General features: G+C 42.4%; 1 protein-coding gene and 1 long non-coding RNA gene across 12 annotated transcripts in view; one reads left to right on the forward strand and one right to left on the reverse strand.

Moving 5' to 3' along the window:
* The window catches only part of LOC149984020 (uncharacterized), a 468,468-nt gene that overhangs the window by 318,803 nt on the left and 136,625 nt on the right, over window positions 1-13,040 (forward strand). The window lies entirely within an intron of this gene.
* The window catches only part of pde4dip (phosphodiesterase 4D interacting protein), a 119,530-nt gene that overhangs the window by 64,236 nt on the left and 42,254 nt on the right, over window positions 1-13,040 (reverse strand). For 7 of the 11 annotated variants that reach the window (XM_090232060.1, XM_090232058.1, XM_036968458.2 and 4 more), the window contains exons 5-7: window positions 5,804-5,880; window positions 847-970; window positions 490-668 (exon numbers count right to left, since the gene is read on the reverse strand). In XM_090232060.1, coding sequence (XP_090088186.1) covers window positions 490-668; window positions 847-970; window positions 5,804-5,880 — 380 coding nt within the window. The remainder of the gene's footprint in view (window positions 1-489; window positions 669-846; window positions 971-5,803; window positions 5,881-13,040) is intronic. The other 4 variants (XM_090232061.1, XM_036968460.2, XM_090232054.1 and 1 more) reach the window with 1 other exon arrangement.

Here is a 13,040-nt window from a genome sequence, read left to right on the forward strand (position 1 = left end):
ATATCCGTTTAGTGGTGTGGGGGCTGTGCCTTGCCAAAGCGGGTGGGGTTATATCCTGCTTTTTTGTCCCTGTCCGGGAGTAACTTCCGATCCCCCCTGTCTCATTCTCCTGTATCTATGCTGCAATATTCTATGTGCCGGGGAGCTAAGGTCAGTCTGTATCTGGTGTAATTCTCCTGTCTTATCTGGTGTCCTGTGTGATCTTAGATATGCTCCCTCTAATTCTCCCATCTCTCTGTCTCTCTCCCCTCCCAGAGGACCTGAGTGCTAGGACCATGTCTCAGGACTACCTGGCCTGATGACCCCTGGCTGTCCCCGTCCCGAGTCCACCTGGTCGTGCTGCAGACCCAGTTTCTGCTGTTCTGCCTGCGGCCATGGAACCCTGACCGGCCATTAAACTCTGATCTGGCATTAAATTCACACATTCTGAGAGAAACAACACACTGACATGCCAGTCACACCTCGATCAGCACCTGTCCTCCTGCTAACCTGTCCTTCTTTGCCAGGGCCCCCTGCTGCAGCCTGGATCCCAGTGACCCGCCCTCACACTTCTCCTCTTCCTCCTCCATCTTCATCATCATCTCTCTCTCCAGGGCCAAGCAGCACTGGGACTCAGCCTCTGCTAGATAGGCCATCTTCTCAGCATCGCCCCGCGCTAACTGGGCCTCCTGACAACACAATGCATCAGGAGTGTCAGTGTATGTTCCAAATGTAACCACAGCATTTGAAACTGAGCACAGAAACAAAGTGTATTGGAATCATCAACATTGGAATAATACTAGTTTCTGTCAAAACTGTGTGACCACCTGCATTAGTGTGTGTGTGGTGTGTGTGTGCGCGTGTGACCTCCTGCAGCAGCTCGACCTTGGTCTCGAGGATCTCCTGAATGTGGCTGATCTCCTGCTGCCGCTCCTCACAGTGACGCTGCAGCTCCTCCTCATTCTGATTGGTCAGTCTCTCCGCCGCCGTCCTATCAGAGCACATGAACACGTCGACAAGGCTTGAGTATGATACAGTGCAGAATGAGAATATCACATCCTGTAACTGGGGCGGCAGGGTAGCCTAGTGGTTAGAGCATTGGACTAGTAACCGGGCTAACAAGGTACAAATCTGTCGCTCTGCCCCTGAACAGGCAGTTAAACCCACTGTTCCTAGGCTGTCATTGAAAATAAGAATTTGTTCTTAACTGACTTGCCTAGTTAAATAAAGGTAAAATATATATATATTTTTTAACTCTATTTACAAAACATACGTAAATAAAACATGATACATGGTTCTGTAGACGCTTTAACTGTTGTACTGCAGGGTTAGTCGTTTGCTGGAGTCTATGTATCGACTGTTCCAAAGTTTAAAAGCCAACAAGCTCTCTCCCTGGAGAGTGATAATGTATGATAAACAGTAAGCCATGGACTGAGGCTTGGCCCCTGCTCTCTACATCTAACTAGGCAAAAAAGCATAATTTCTCTCTCATTTATTGTGGCCCTCTGACATTTATTGTGGCCCTCTGACAGTTCTCACTATTACAGCGAGCACCCATCACTGCTTGTCACTCACCACCTAACAGTACCATTAGAGTTAGCCCAGGGCCGCTTCTCTCAAGAGAGTGTCGCTCTAACTGCTGGTCCCCTGTGGCCCTCTATATGTCATAGTATTTTTTAGAACTCTAACGACAATCACAGAGCTAGCTGTTTATTTATGAATCCGGGAGAGCACCACTTGGCCCTGGCACCCTTGTTGAACCACAACAGGTCAACCAGGGTCTAGAGGGACTGACCCTGTACCCATACTCTGTCTTGACGAAGCACTAACTGATTTATTAAGTCATTACTTCTCTGTATACAGTGCTGATTAATTAACATAATTATTTGTTCACAGGCTGATTCGTGTATCAAATCAGGTGCTGATTGGTACAGATGTAGGATCTTAATTTGATCGCCATGAAGAACCTTCCTGCAATACAGGAAAAGTCAAACGTGTCGTGTATTTGAGGTTTAAAATGCTTCCGAAGTTTGTAATTTCCACTTTGAAATTACAGACATGGTGTTCCCTTACGAAAAATGTATCAACCCCAACAAAAATGTCCATTAATTATAATTCCCACGTAATAATTCCCATTTCCTGATGCTGTAGGATTATGCTGTAGCAAACGGGCTCAAATTAAGGTCCTGCATATGTAGATAGTTGTGTTACATTATTGTTCTTGTGTCAAGTCGTGTTACATTATTACTCTTGAGAACAACAAAACAGAAGGGCTAGTACATTACATTTCACTCATTTAGCAGTTGCTCTTATCCAGAGTGACTTACAGTTTATCTTAAGATAACTACTTTATTGGGGGGAAATGTACTTACTACGACTGATATGTGGTTGTCAGCAAGGTCAGTGCTAGTAGGGGGGCGCCATGGGGTTTAGTACAAGTAAAATAATACATCCATTAAGCCATACTAATGAAGGAATTACTGTTTTACAATGAGTAAGTCTAGAAAGGTGATGAAAGTGGGAAAGTTCTACTTTAAGGTGAGAGTGTGATGTTCGGAGAGGGGTTGATTGGAGAGGGTATACAGCAGGGGTAGGCAACTAGGGCAGATTTTTGTCGGAGCGGATGGTCGGGGCCCAACATAATTAGAATAATTTCTACACTGCAAAAATGTTTCTCATCTTTCAACACACAATAAGCTACAATAACAAAGCAAAAACATGTTTTTAGAAATGCTTGCAAATGTATTAAAAATCTAAAACTGAAATATCACATTTACAAAAGTACTCAGACCCTTTACTCAGAACTTTGTTGAAGCACCTTTGGCAGTGATTAGAGCTTAGAGTCTTGGGTATGACGCTACAAGCTTGGCAAACCTGTATTTGGGGAGTTTCTCCCATTCTTCTCTGCAGATCTCTCAGGTTGGATAGGGAGCCTCTCTGCACAGCTTCAGGTCTCTCCAGAGATGTTCAATCGGGTTCAAGTCGGGGCTCTGGATGGGCCACTCAAGGACATTCAGAGACTTGTGACGAAGCCAGTCCTGCATTGTCTTGGCTGTGTGCTTAGGGTCGTTGTCCTGTGGGAAGGTGAGCCTTCGCCCCAGACTGAGGTCCTGAGAGCTCTGGAGCAGGTTTTCATCAAGGATCTCTCTGTACTTTGCTCCCTTCATCTTTCCCTCGATCCTAACTAGTCTCCCAATCCCTGTCGCTGAAAAACATCTCCACAGCATGATGCTGCCACCACCATGCTTCATCTTAGGGATGGTGACAGTTATTCACCAGATATGAGGCTTGGTATTCAGGCCAAAGAGTTCAATCTTGGTTTGATAAGACCAGAGAGTTCAATTTCGAGTCTCAAAGCAAAGGGTCTGAATACTTACAGTACCAGTCAAAAGTTTAGACACACCTACTCATTCAAGGGTTTTTCTTTATTTTTACTACATTGTAGAATAATAGTGAATACATCAAAACTATGAAAGAACATATATGGAATCATGTAATAACCCAAAAAATTGTTAATCAAAATACAGTTTATATTTGCCTTGATGACAGCTTTGCACACTCTTGGCATTCTTTCAACCAGCTTCATGAGGTAGTCAACTGGAATGCAATTTCAATTAACAAAATATATTTTATATTCTTCAAATTAGCCACCCTTTGCCTTGGTGACAGCACACTCTTTACTGGTACTGTATTTAAATAAGGTTAAAAATATATATATTTTTATGTGTCAGTAAGGGGCATTGTGTGTACAGTCGTGGCCAAACGTTTTGAGAATGACACAAATATTAATTTCCACAAAGTTTGCTGCTTCAGTGTCTTTAGATATTTTTGTCAGATGTTACTTTGGAATACTGAAGTATAATTACAATAATTTCATAAGTGTCAATGGCTTTTATTGAGTCATTTTCAGTGTTGACCCTTCTTTTTCAATCAGCCCTGGCATGCTGTCAATTAACTTCTGGGCCACACTGATGGCAGCCCATTCTTGCATAATCAATGCTTGGAGTTTGTCAGAATTTGTGGGTTTTTGTTTGTCCACCCGCCTCTTGAGGATTGACCACAAGTTCCCAATGGGATTAAGGTCTTGGGAGGTTCCTGGCCATGCCTTAAGGAAAGGTTCTCCATCATGCTGGAAAAGGCATTGTTCGTCACCAAACTGTTCCTGGATGGTTGGGAGAAGTTGCTCTCGGAGGATGTGTTGGTACCATTCTTTATTCATGACTGTGTTCTTAGGCAAAATTGTGAGTAAGCCCACTCCCTTGGCTGAGAAGCAACCTCACACATGAATGGTCTCAGGATGCTTTACTGTTGGCATGACACAGGACTGAAGGTAGCGCTGACCTTGTCTTTTCCAGACAAGCTTTTTTCCAGATGCCCCAAACAATCGGAAAGGGGATTCATCAGAGAAAATGACTTTACCCCAGTCCTCAGCATTCCAATCCCTGTACCTTTTGCAGAATATCAGTCTGTCCCTGATGTTTTTCCTGGAGAGAAGTGGCTTCTTTGCTGCCCTTCTTGACACCAGGCCATCCTCCAAAAGTCTTCGCCTCACTGTGCGTGCAGATGCACTCACACCTGCCTGCTGCCATTCCTGAGCAAGCTCTGTACTGGTGGTGCCCCGATCCCGCAGCTGAATCAACTTTAGGAGGCGGTCCTGGCGCTTGCTGGACTTTCTTGGGCGCCCTGAAGCCTCCTTCACAACAATTGAACTGCTCTCCTTGAAGTTCTTGACGATCCGATAAATGGTTGATTTAGGTGCAATCTTGCTGGCAGCAATATCCTTGCCTGTGAAGTCCTTTTTGTGCAAAGCAATGATTGCGGCACGTGTTTCCTTGCAGCTAACCATGGATGACAGAGGAAGAACAATGATTCCAAGCACCACCCTCCTTTTGAAGCTTCCAGTCAGTTATTCGAACTCAATCAGCATGACAGAGTGATCTCCAGCCTTGTCCTCATCAACACTCACACCTGTGTTAACGAGAGAATCCCTGACATGATGTCGGCTGGTCCTTTTGTGGCAGGGCTGAAATGCAGTGGAAATGTTTTTGGGGGGATTCAGTTCATTTGCATGGCAAAGAGGGACTTTGCAATTAATTGCAATTCATCTGATCACTCTTCATAACATTCTGGAATATATGCAAATTGCCATCATACAAACCGAGGCAGCAGACTTTGTGAACATTTATATTTGTGTCATTCTCAAAACTTTTGGCCACGACTGTAGATTGATGAGGACATTTCTTTATTGAATCAATTTTAGAATAATGCTATAACGTAACAAAATGTGAAAAAAGCCAAGGGGTCTGAATACTTTCTGAATGCACTGTTAAATATTATGTGCATTATAATTCATGGATTTTTTTTGAATAGGTTGATACATTATAGGTTGATACATTTTTCATTAGGGAAAATCAAGTGAAAATTAGAAGCATTTTAAACCTTAAATACACTACAAGTTTGCATTTCATACTCAGCAACAAAATAGTGATCAAATTAACATCCTACATCTGTAACTTGATTACATTGAGACACAATCACATTTATTTTTTATTCGTGAGAATACCTGGAAACAGATTTCCTAAATTACATTTTTAGCTGAATTCCTAATGATTTTACAGTCTTTTTTTACCACAAACTTCTTCTTTCTTTTTTTTTATCACTTGTGGGCTGTTGCCGACTCCTTGTATACAGTACAGAAGGTCTGTAAAGGGGGTATGAGAACTTAGTCTGAATATAGAGATAAACTGTGAAGTGAGTAGGCTGTATTGTGGTATTTGTCTGTGCAAGGACACTGTGACAATACAAGCCATGGAAGTATACTCACGGGGCCTTGTCCAGAATCTCCTGTTTCTCCTGGAGCTCCTGCTTCAAGCTCTCCACCTCTACCTTCAATTCAATGTTCTGCATAAAAACAAAAGGTAACATCACACCACAGATCAATAATATGTAACATAGAAACGTTTTTGCTGTGCATGTTCATTAGATGCATGTTCAATTTCAATATAATAGTAATAATAATGTAACTGTAAATGATGTGTATGAGGCATGAATTGACTCAGATAAGCTTCATAATACAGTATGCAAAATGAGTGTCTCCCCAAGTACACCTGCCGACCCATATATGTGGGATTTGAGAGTGAAGCAGGTTTCTAAATAGAAGAGAGGGATATGAGCACTAGTTCTCCCCAACCCCCAATCCACCCCCTTCAGCAATCGCCATCACACTGCACACTGCCCTATCCGATCTGGACAAGAGGAATACCTATGTAAGAATGCTGTTCATCATAGTACCCTCCAAGCTCATCATTAAGCTCGCGACCCTGGATCTGAACCCCGCCCTGTGCAACTGGGTCCTGGACTTCCTGACAGGCCGCCCCCAGGTGATGAAGGTAGGAAACAACACCTCCACTTCTCTGATCCTCAGCACAAGGGCCTCACAAGGGTGCGTGCTTAGCACCCTCCTGCACTCCCTGCTCACCCATGACTGTGTGGCCACGCACGCCTCCAACTCAATCATCAAGTTTGCAGATGACACAACAGTAGTAGGCCTGATTACCAACAATGATGAGACAGCCTACAGGGAGGAGGTGAGGGCCCTGGGAGTTTGGTGTACAAAGCGCTCTGTGAACGCCGTAGGGTCCCATGCCTTATAATGCCAGAAAGCCCCATCTGTCTGCTCTCCTTTCCACTCTCTAACTGGAGCTGGCTCTCCCAGTTCCAGCATTCACCCCCCCATCCCACTGTCCAATGAGACATGGAAGGTTCTACCATCACCAAATTCAACCTGTCCAGTATTCCAGAGCATTTTATGACAAGTAATGTATGTGAAGCAGCATTGAATGACTGTGTTGCCCAGCTGGAGGCCACAGTTGCTAATCAGCAGACTGTGGACTCTGTCTATACTCCATTCTGTGATACAGTAAAGCAGGAGATGGGGGACCAGATCCCCCACAGGGACATTGAGATTAAGCCTGGCAGGTCTAATAAGAGAAGGAAGGTAAAAAATAAAATAAAAGGCCTGGTGGTCAAATGAGCTCACCTTACTGTGGAAATGACACCAATGGCGGCATCAACAGGAGAACATTCAAGAACTAGAGACATCTGACCCAAAGGCTTTTTGGCAACATGTTAACAAACTTGGTGTGTCTAGTGAACGCCGACAGTTAATCCCCTGGGAAGTCCTAGGGCTCAAAGGAAACTTGCAATCATAAGCACACTGTACTAGACATACGGAGAAATGACTTTGCCAGTCTGTTCCAAACAGCCCATTACAGTACAACAAAGCCCCAGGACAGTGTTAGTGGCTCAAGGCACATTGTCTCTCCTTTAAAAAAGCCAATTAGTGAGTCTGCTAAGAATGGTAAAGCATTCGACTAAGAATGGTAAAGCATACGACTAAGAATGGTAAAGCATACGGCTAAGAATGGTAAAGCATACGACTAAGAATGGTAAAGCATACGACTAAGAATGGTAAAGCATACGACTAAGAATGGTAAAGCATACGGCTAAGAATGGTAAAGCATATGACTAAGAATGGTAAAGTATACGACTAAGAATGGTAAAGCATACGACTAAGAATGGTAAAGCATACGACTAAGAATGGTAAAGCATACGGCTAAGAATGGTAAAGCATATGACTAAGAATGGTAAAGCATACGACTAAGAATGGTAAAGCATACAACTAAGAATGGTAAAGCATACGACTAAGAATGGTAAAGCATACGACTAAGAATGGTAAAGCATCCGACTAAGAATGGTAAAGCATACGGCTATGATGGGTTACCTGCTGAAGTTATGAAAAATTGTAAGGCCAGAACTGTACAAGCTCTTTGGTTATTGCTTTGTTCTGGACATGTGGAAATACGGCGTCATCAACCCTACGCCCAAGTCAGGAGACAAAAGGGTCCCCATGAACTGCTGTGTATAAACTATTTTGTTGTGTTCTGTTGAACTGCATTTCTTACTGAGCCAAAACCAACAATATCAGAGCAGATGAGCTAAATGTTTTCAGAACAAAAGAAAGCTGCCCGGACCACATCCCCACCTTAAACCACAAACATAGATTCAAGGGAGGGAAGAAAAATAAACCATCTGTTCTTTCATAGATTTCTCTAAATCCTTTGAGCACATTGACAGAAATATGTTATGGGACAAGTTGGGGCCAGTTGGTTTAAATGGTAACATCCTGAAATGGCTCATCTCCATGTACGACGATGTGAAATGTTGTGTTCAAGTCAATGGCCGCCTGACTGACTGATTTCCCGTTGACATTAGTATGAAACAGGGTTGCATTATCACCCATTCCGTTCTCAATGTATATTAATGATCTCACTCTGGTCATCAAAGCGCTAGGAAAAGGTGTCTGTCTAAACAATCAAAGCGCTAGGAAAAGGTGTCTGTCTAAACAATCAAAGCGCTAGGAAAAGGTGTCTGTCTAAACAATTATTTTATATGCAGATGACATTGTATTGATCTCTGAACCTGAAGATGAGCTTCAATACATAAAAAAATAAAAAATAAAGTTTTTTTTAACTGGTGTGAACAATCAAAGCTGAATATCAATGTAGAATCAATGTAGACAAAACTAAGGTAGTACACTATAGGAGTTCAGCAGTGCCTCATTCACCTAAGTTTCTCCTGTGGTCCTGACATATAATTAGATCTTGTCAGCAAGTACAAGTAATTGGGATTGATGATTATTTATGAGTTTTGGGATTACAATGTGTGTGTTAACCCTTTATCGTGGGCCTATATCGATATGGCTAAATTGAAATGTGTTTTTTTTTTACATAAGAAATATGAAAAACACGTTGAAGATTATGGGGAAATGATTAGACCAGAGTTGAGGACACGACAGATCACAAGACTGAATCTAAACATTAACTGTACATTTCGGCGCATTTTTTTTGTTAACCAATTCAAAAATATATCTGGATACATTTAGTAACATGATAAGAATATTCCTGGAAAGTGTGGGGCAGATGCAACATGAGACAAAACAATTACAAGGGTTTGAGTAAGAGGACTAACTAATGTCTCCAAGTGGCCACACACCTCTACAAAGTGTGCCCAGTACCTAAATCATTTCAGTGCACTTTTATGACTCAAAGAAGTGTCTTCAACTATAAGATGATTTTTTTTGGAGCTCTCCTAGCTGTGGCGTTGAGGAACTAGAGAAAGCACACTTACTGTTGTTGTTTTACGCAATCCCAAAATCGTGCCGTTACAAAAATCACTATCTGGGCAGGTGGGCATCAATTGAAAGTTTGATCTATTGCCTACATGACTAGCTAAATTATAAAATAAGTTCTTACAGTGGAAGGCTTTCACAGGGCAATTTAGAGAAACTGGTCGTAATTTTGGTGCGCATAGAAAGGAGTAATCAAATCAAATTGTATTTGTCACATGCGCCAAATACAACAGGTGTAGTAGACCTTACAATGAAATGCTTCCTTTACAAGCCCTTAACCAACAATGCAGTTTTAAGAAGAAAAAAAAAAGTGTTAAAGTATTTACTAGAATAAACTGAAGTAAAAAAAATGTTTTAATAAAAATAACAAATAATTAAGGAGCAACAATAAAATAACAGTAGCGAGGCTATATACACGGGGTACCGGTACAGAGTCAATGTGCGGGGGCACCAGTTAGTCGAGGTAATTGAGGTAATATGTACATGTACACTACCAGTCAAAAGTTTTAGAACATCTACTCATTCAAGGGTTTATCGTTATTTTTTACTATTTTCTATATTGTAAAAAAATAGTGAAGACATCAAAACAATGAAAGAACACATATGGAATCACGTGGTAACCAAAAATGTGTATATTTTATATTTGAGATTCTTCAAATAGCCAACCTTTTGCCTTGATGACAGCTTTGCACACTCTTGGCACTAATGGAATTGGAGAGGATGAGAGTGGTGGAAAGCTTTTGCTGGGTTCCCACCCGTGTGGGTGTGGAAGGTAATGAGAAGGCTGATGTGGTGGCTAAGAGTACAGTGAGGAGAGAGCTGGTAGATATTCAGGTCCCGCTGGGCCGCAAGGAAGTCAAGTCCTTGATCCGGGCAAAAGGGCTCGATCTTTGGCAAAGGGAGTGGGATGCAATTTTAATCGCATGCACCCGTCAGTTAAGGGAAAAAGGGTTGGTAGTCTGGGATGTAGGAGAGAGGAAATTGGGTGGAGTAGACTATGGTTTGGGCACACAGGTTTGAATGCCACATTGTGGATGATAGGGAGACATGAAACAGGTCTGTGTGATGAGTGTTTAGTGGAGGAAACGTTGGTGCACGTGTTGATATTTTGTGAACTGTATGACGTAGATGGGGAGATTGTGTGAAAGGGTTAGAGAGGCTGGACAGGGTTGGGGTGGTGTCGTGGGGAGGAAAGGGAAGGGAAGTAGTGTCTAGGGCTCTATTTCACTTTCTTAAGAGGAACATGTAGGTAGGCCGTGACTGGCCTCACAATTCAGTACAGCAGGTGGAAGTGTACGCACCTTAAAAGTTGGGTGCGATCCACCAACCCAATCTCAAAAAAGAAGAAGACAGACTTCTGGAGTCATGACGGTTTCCGGAATGGAGGACTATGGGAAGTGGATGGACGCGAACGAATGGAAGAAGCGGATGGTGAACAAAAATCTGATGGCGGTGGAAACAAGGACGAATGGACTATCGTATCTGGTAGGAGTACGATTTATAGAAAACAGATATATGCCTTGGTGAATCCATCAAAAACTTTTGAAGAACTCTTTAAGTAAAGTGAAATTGGTAGTGCTAAGGATTAGTGCTTACAGCTAATCTAATGCAATTCTATACATTATTCCATAGGGTGGAGAGAAATGTTTGCAGTTTTTAATATGATATCTGAGTGAGAGTGACCAATTCAACCCTGATTACTACAAATTTAGATAGCTGGCTAGACTAACTTAACAATCAAAGAAATGTTAGCTGACATGGGCTAATTGATTTACTGTCAGTGACTGACATAACAAGATAAAAAAAACTGCTGATGCACAACCACATTTCGAAATTGCACCTTGTGTATTCCTCTACTCTATCTCTCAACAGTAAGAGTTCATCGTGGGGAAATTGATCCGCGGGCCTACAAAAAGGGGGGGAGTGGGCACCAGTTGTCCGTCCCTGATCTACCTGTCAAGGTTGTCATTTAAGGAGTTTCGAAAGAAGTCGCCACTGCTCTGTTAAAAAAACACGGCTGGAGTGGTCGATGCTTATGTGATAAAAGGCATGAAGGAGAAGAGTTTGTCTGTTCTTGTGTTTTTTTTTTATGTGGAGTCTCTCCCTATCAGTGTGCAGCTGGGGTGCGTACACTGCCCTATCAAAGTGTCTATATACAGGCCTTTACAATGTATTGTCTGTCGAAGTGAGAAGCCAAGGTGTGGGATATGTGTGGGGGGGCAAACCACTATGAAGGTGAATGTGTAGCAGAAGAAAATGGCGAAGGAGCAAAGTGCTGTAACTGTAGTGGAGACCATGAAGTGAAGTCCTTGGAATGCCCGATTAGGGTGAAAGAGACTGAGATTGCCAAAATCGGAGCAGTTCAGAGAGTCTCCTATGTGGAAGCTGTCAAAAGGGTAGAAAGATTGAGTATCTCTGAATGTCCAATGGTAGTGAATGCCTGTCAGCCTACACATGAGTACTCAGCATGAGTACTGCTAACAGGATCCAGAAATGCTTGATGTAAAGAAGGTGGTTTTTGACTCTTTTATAGCAATGGTGGTACATGGTACTGCTCAAGTTGAAACGAAGAAAAATGTACAGAATTGTTTCTGCAGCTAAATGATATCTGGGATTAAAAGATTTCACATCTGAAGAGCTCATTGGAGTACTGTCTCAAGCGGTCCCAGGCTCTCAGGCCCCAGAGCCTGATTAGGGAAGTTGGAATTATAGAATGACTGAAGGAGTGGGAAGATTTTAGTTGACAATTCATTTTTGTGGATAACATTTTATTTTACCCCTTCCTCGAACGTTTGTTTGCGGACCGGCATGATACCATAGAAGAAGAAGAAGACTGACTAGCGCGTTAGGTAGTGATGGGAAACCGAGGTTTTCTAAAGACTTTGGGGCTTTCGCCAAATTGTGCCAAAAAACGGTTATTTACTCAGAGCTTTTAACTCAATGCACATTTAGTGACATCTGCTGGTCAGCAATGAAAAGCAGCGTTTTATGGTTACATAAACATACTGACAGGGCTGTGTGATTGACAGGTTCTGTTAACATTCAGAGACAGGTCTGAGACCTGCTGTCAGATGTAGTTATCATCATATGCTGGGACCTGCAGCAATCAATCAAACAATCAACAGGAAGAGAGCTACGAACTACAGTGTGTACTGCAAACTACCATAGGAGATACTTGGGCCTGGGATTTTACTGTTAATCGTGATTACAGTATTCATTCATTCAACGACGTGACTAGCATGACCCCATCATCTAGAGTTAAAAAGCCTATGCATTTTCTAGTACAGTTGTAGTTGGAAATTTATATACACCTTATACCTATATCTTCCTGACTGATGTCTTGAGATGTTGCTTCAATATATCCACATCAATTTCCACCCTCATGATGCCATCTATTTTGTGAAGAGCACCAGTCCATCCTGCAGTAAAGCACCACCACAACATGATGCTGCCACCCCCGTGCTTCATGGTTGGGATGGTGTTTTTCGGCTTACACGCCTCCCCCCTTTTCCACCAAACATAACGATGGTCATTATGGCCGAACAGTTCGATTTTTATTTTATCAGACCAGAGGACATTTCTCCAAAAAGTACAATCTTTGTCCCCATGTGCAGTTGCAAACCGTAGTCTGGCTTTTTTATGGTGGTTATGGAGCAGTGGCTTCATCCTTGCTGAGCGACTTTTCAGGTTATTTCGATATAGGACTTGTTTTACTATGGATGTAGATACTTTTGTACCTATTTCCTCCAGCATCTTCACAAGGTCATTTGCTGTTGTTCTGGGATTTATTTGCACTTTCGCACTAAAGTACGTTCATCTCTAAGAGACAGAACGCGTCTCCTTCTTGAGCAGTATGACGGCTGCGTGGTCC

Source organism: Oncorhynchus mykiss, chromosome 4 (assembly GCF_057628025.1).
Source record: "Oncorhynchus mykiss isolate SJ-2025 chromosome 4, ASM5762802v1, whole genome shotgun sequence".
NCBI lineage: Eukaryota > Metazoa > Chordata > Actinopteri > Salmoniformes > Salmonidae > Oncorhynchus > Oncorhynchus mykiss.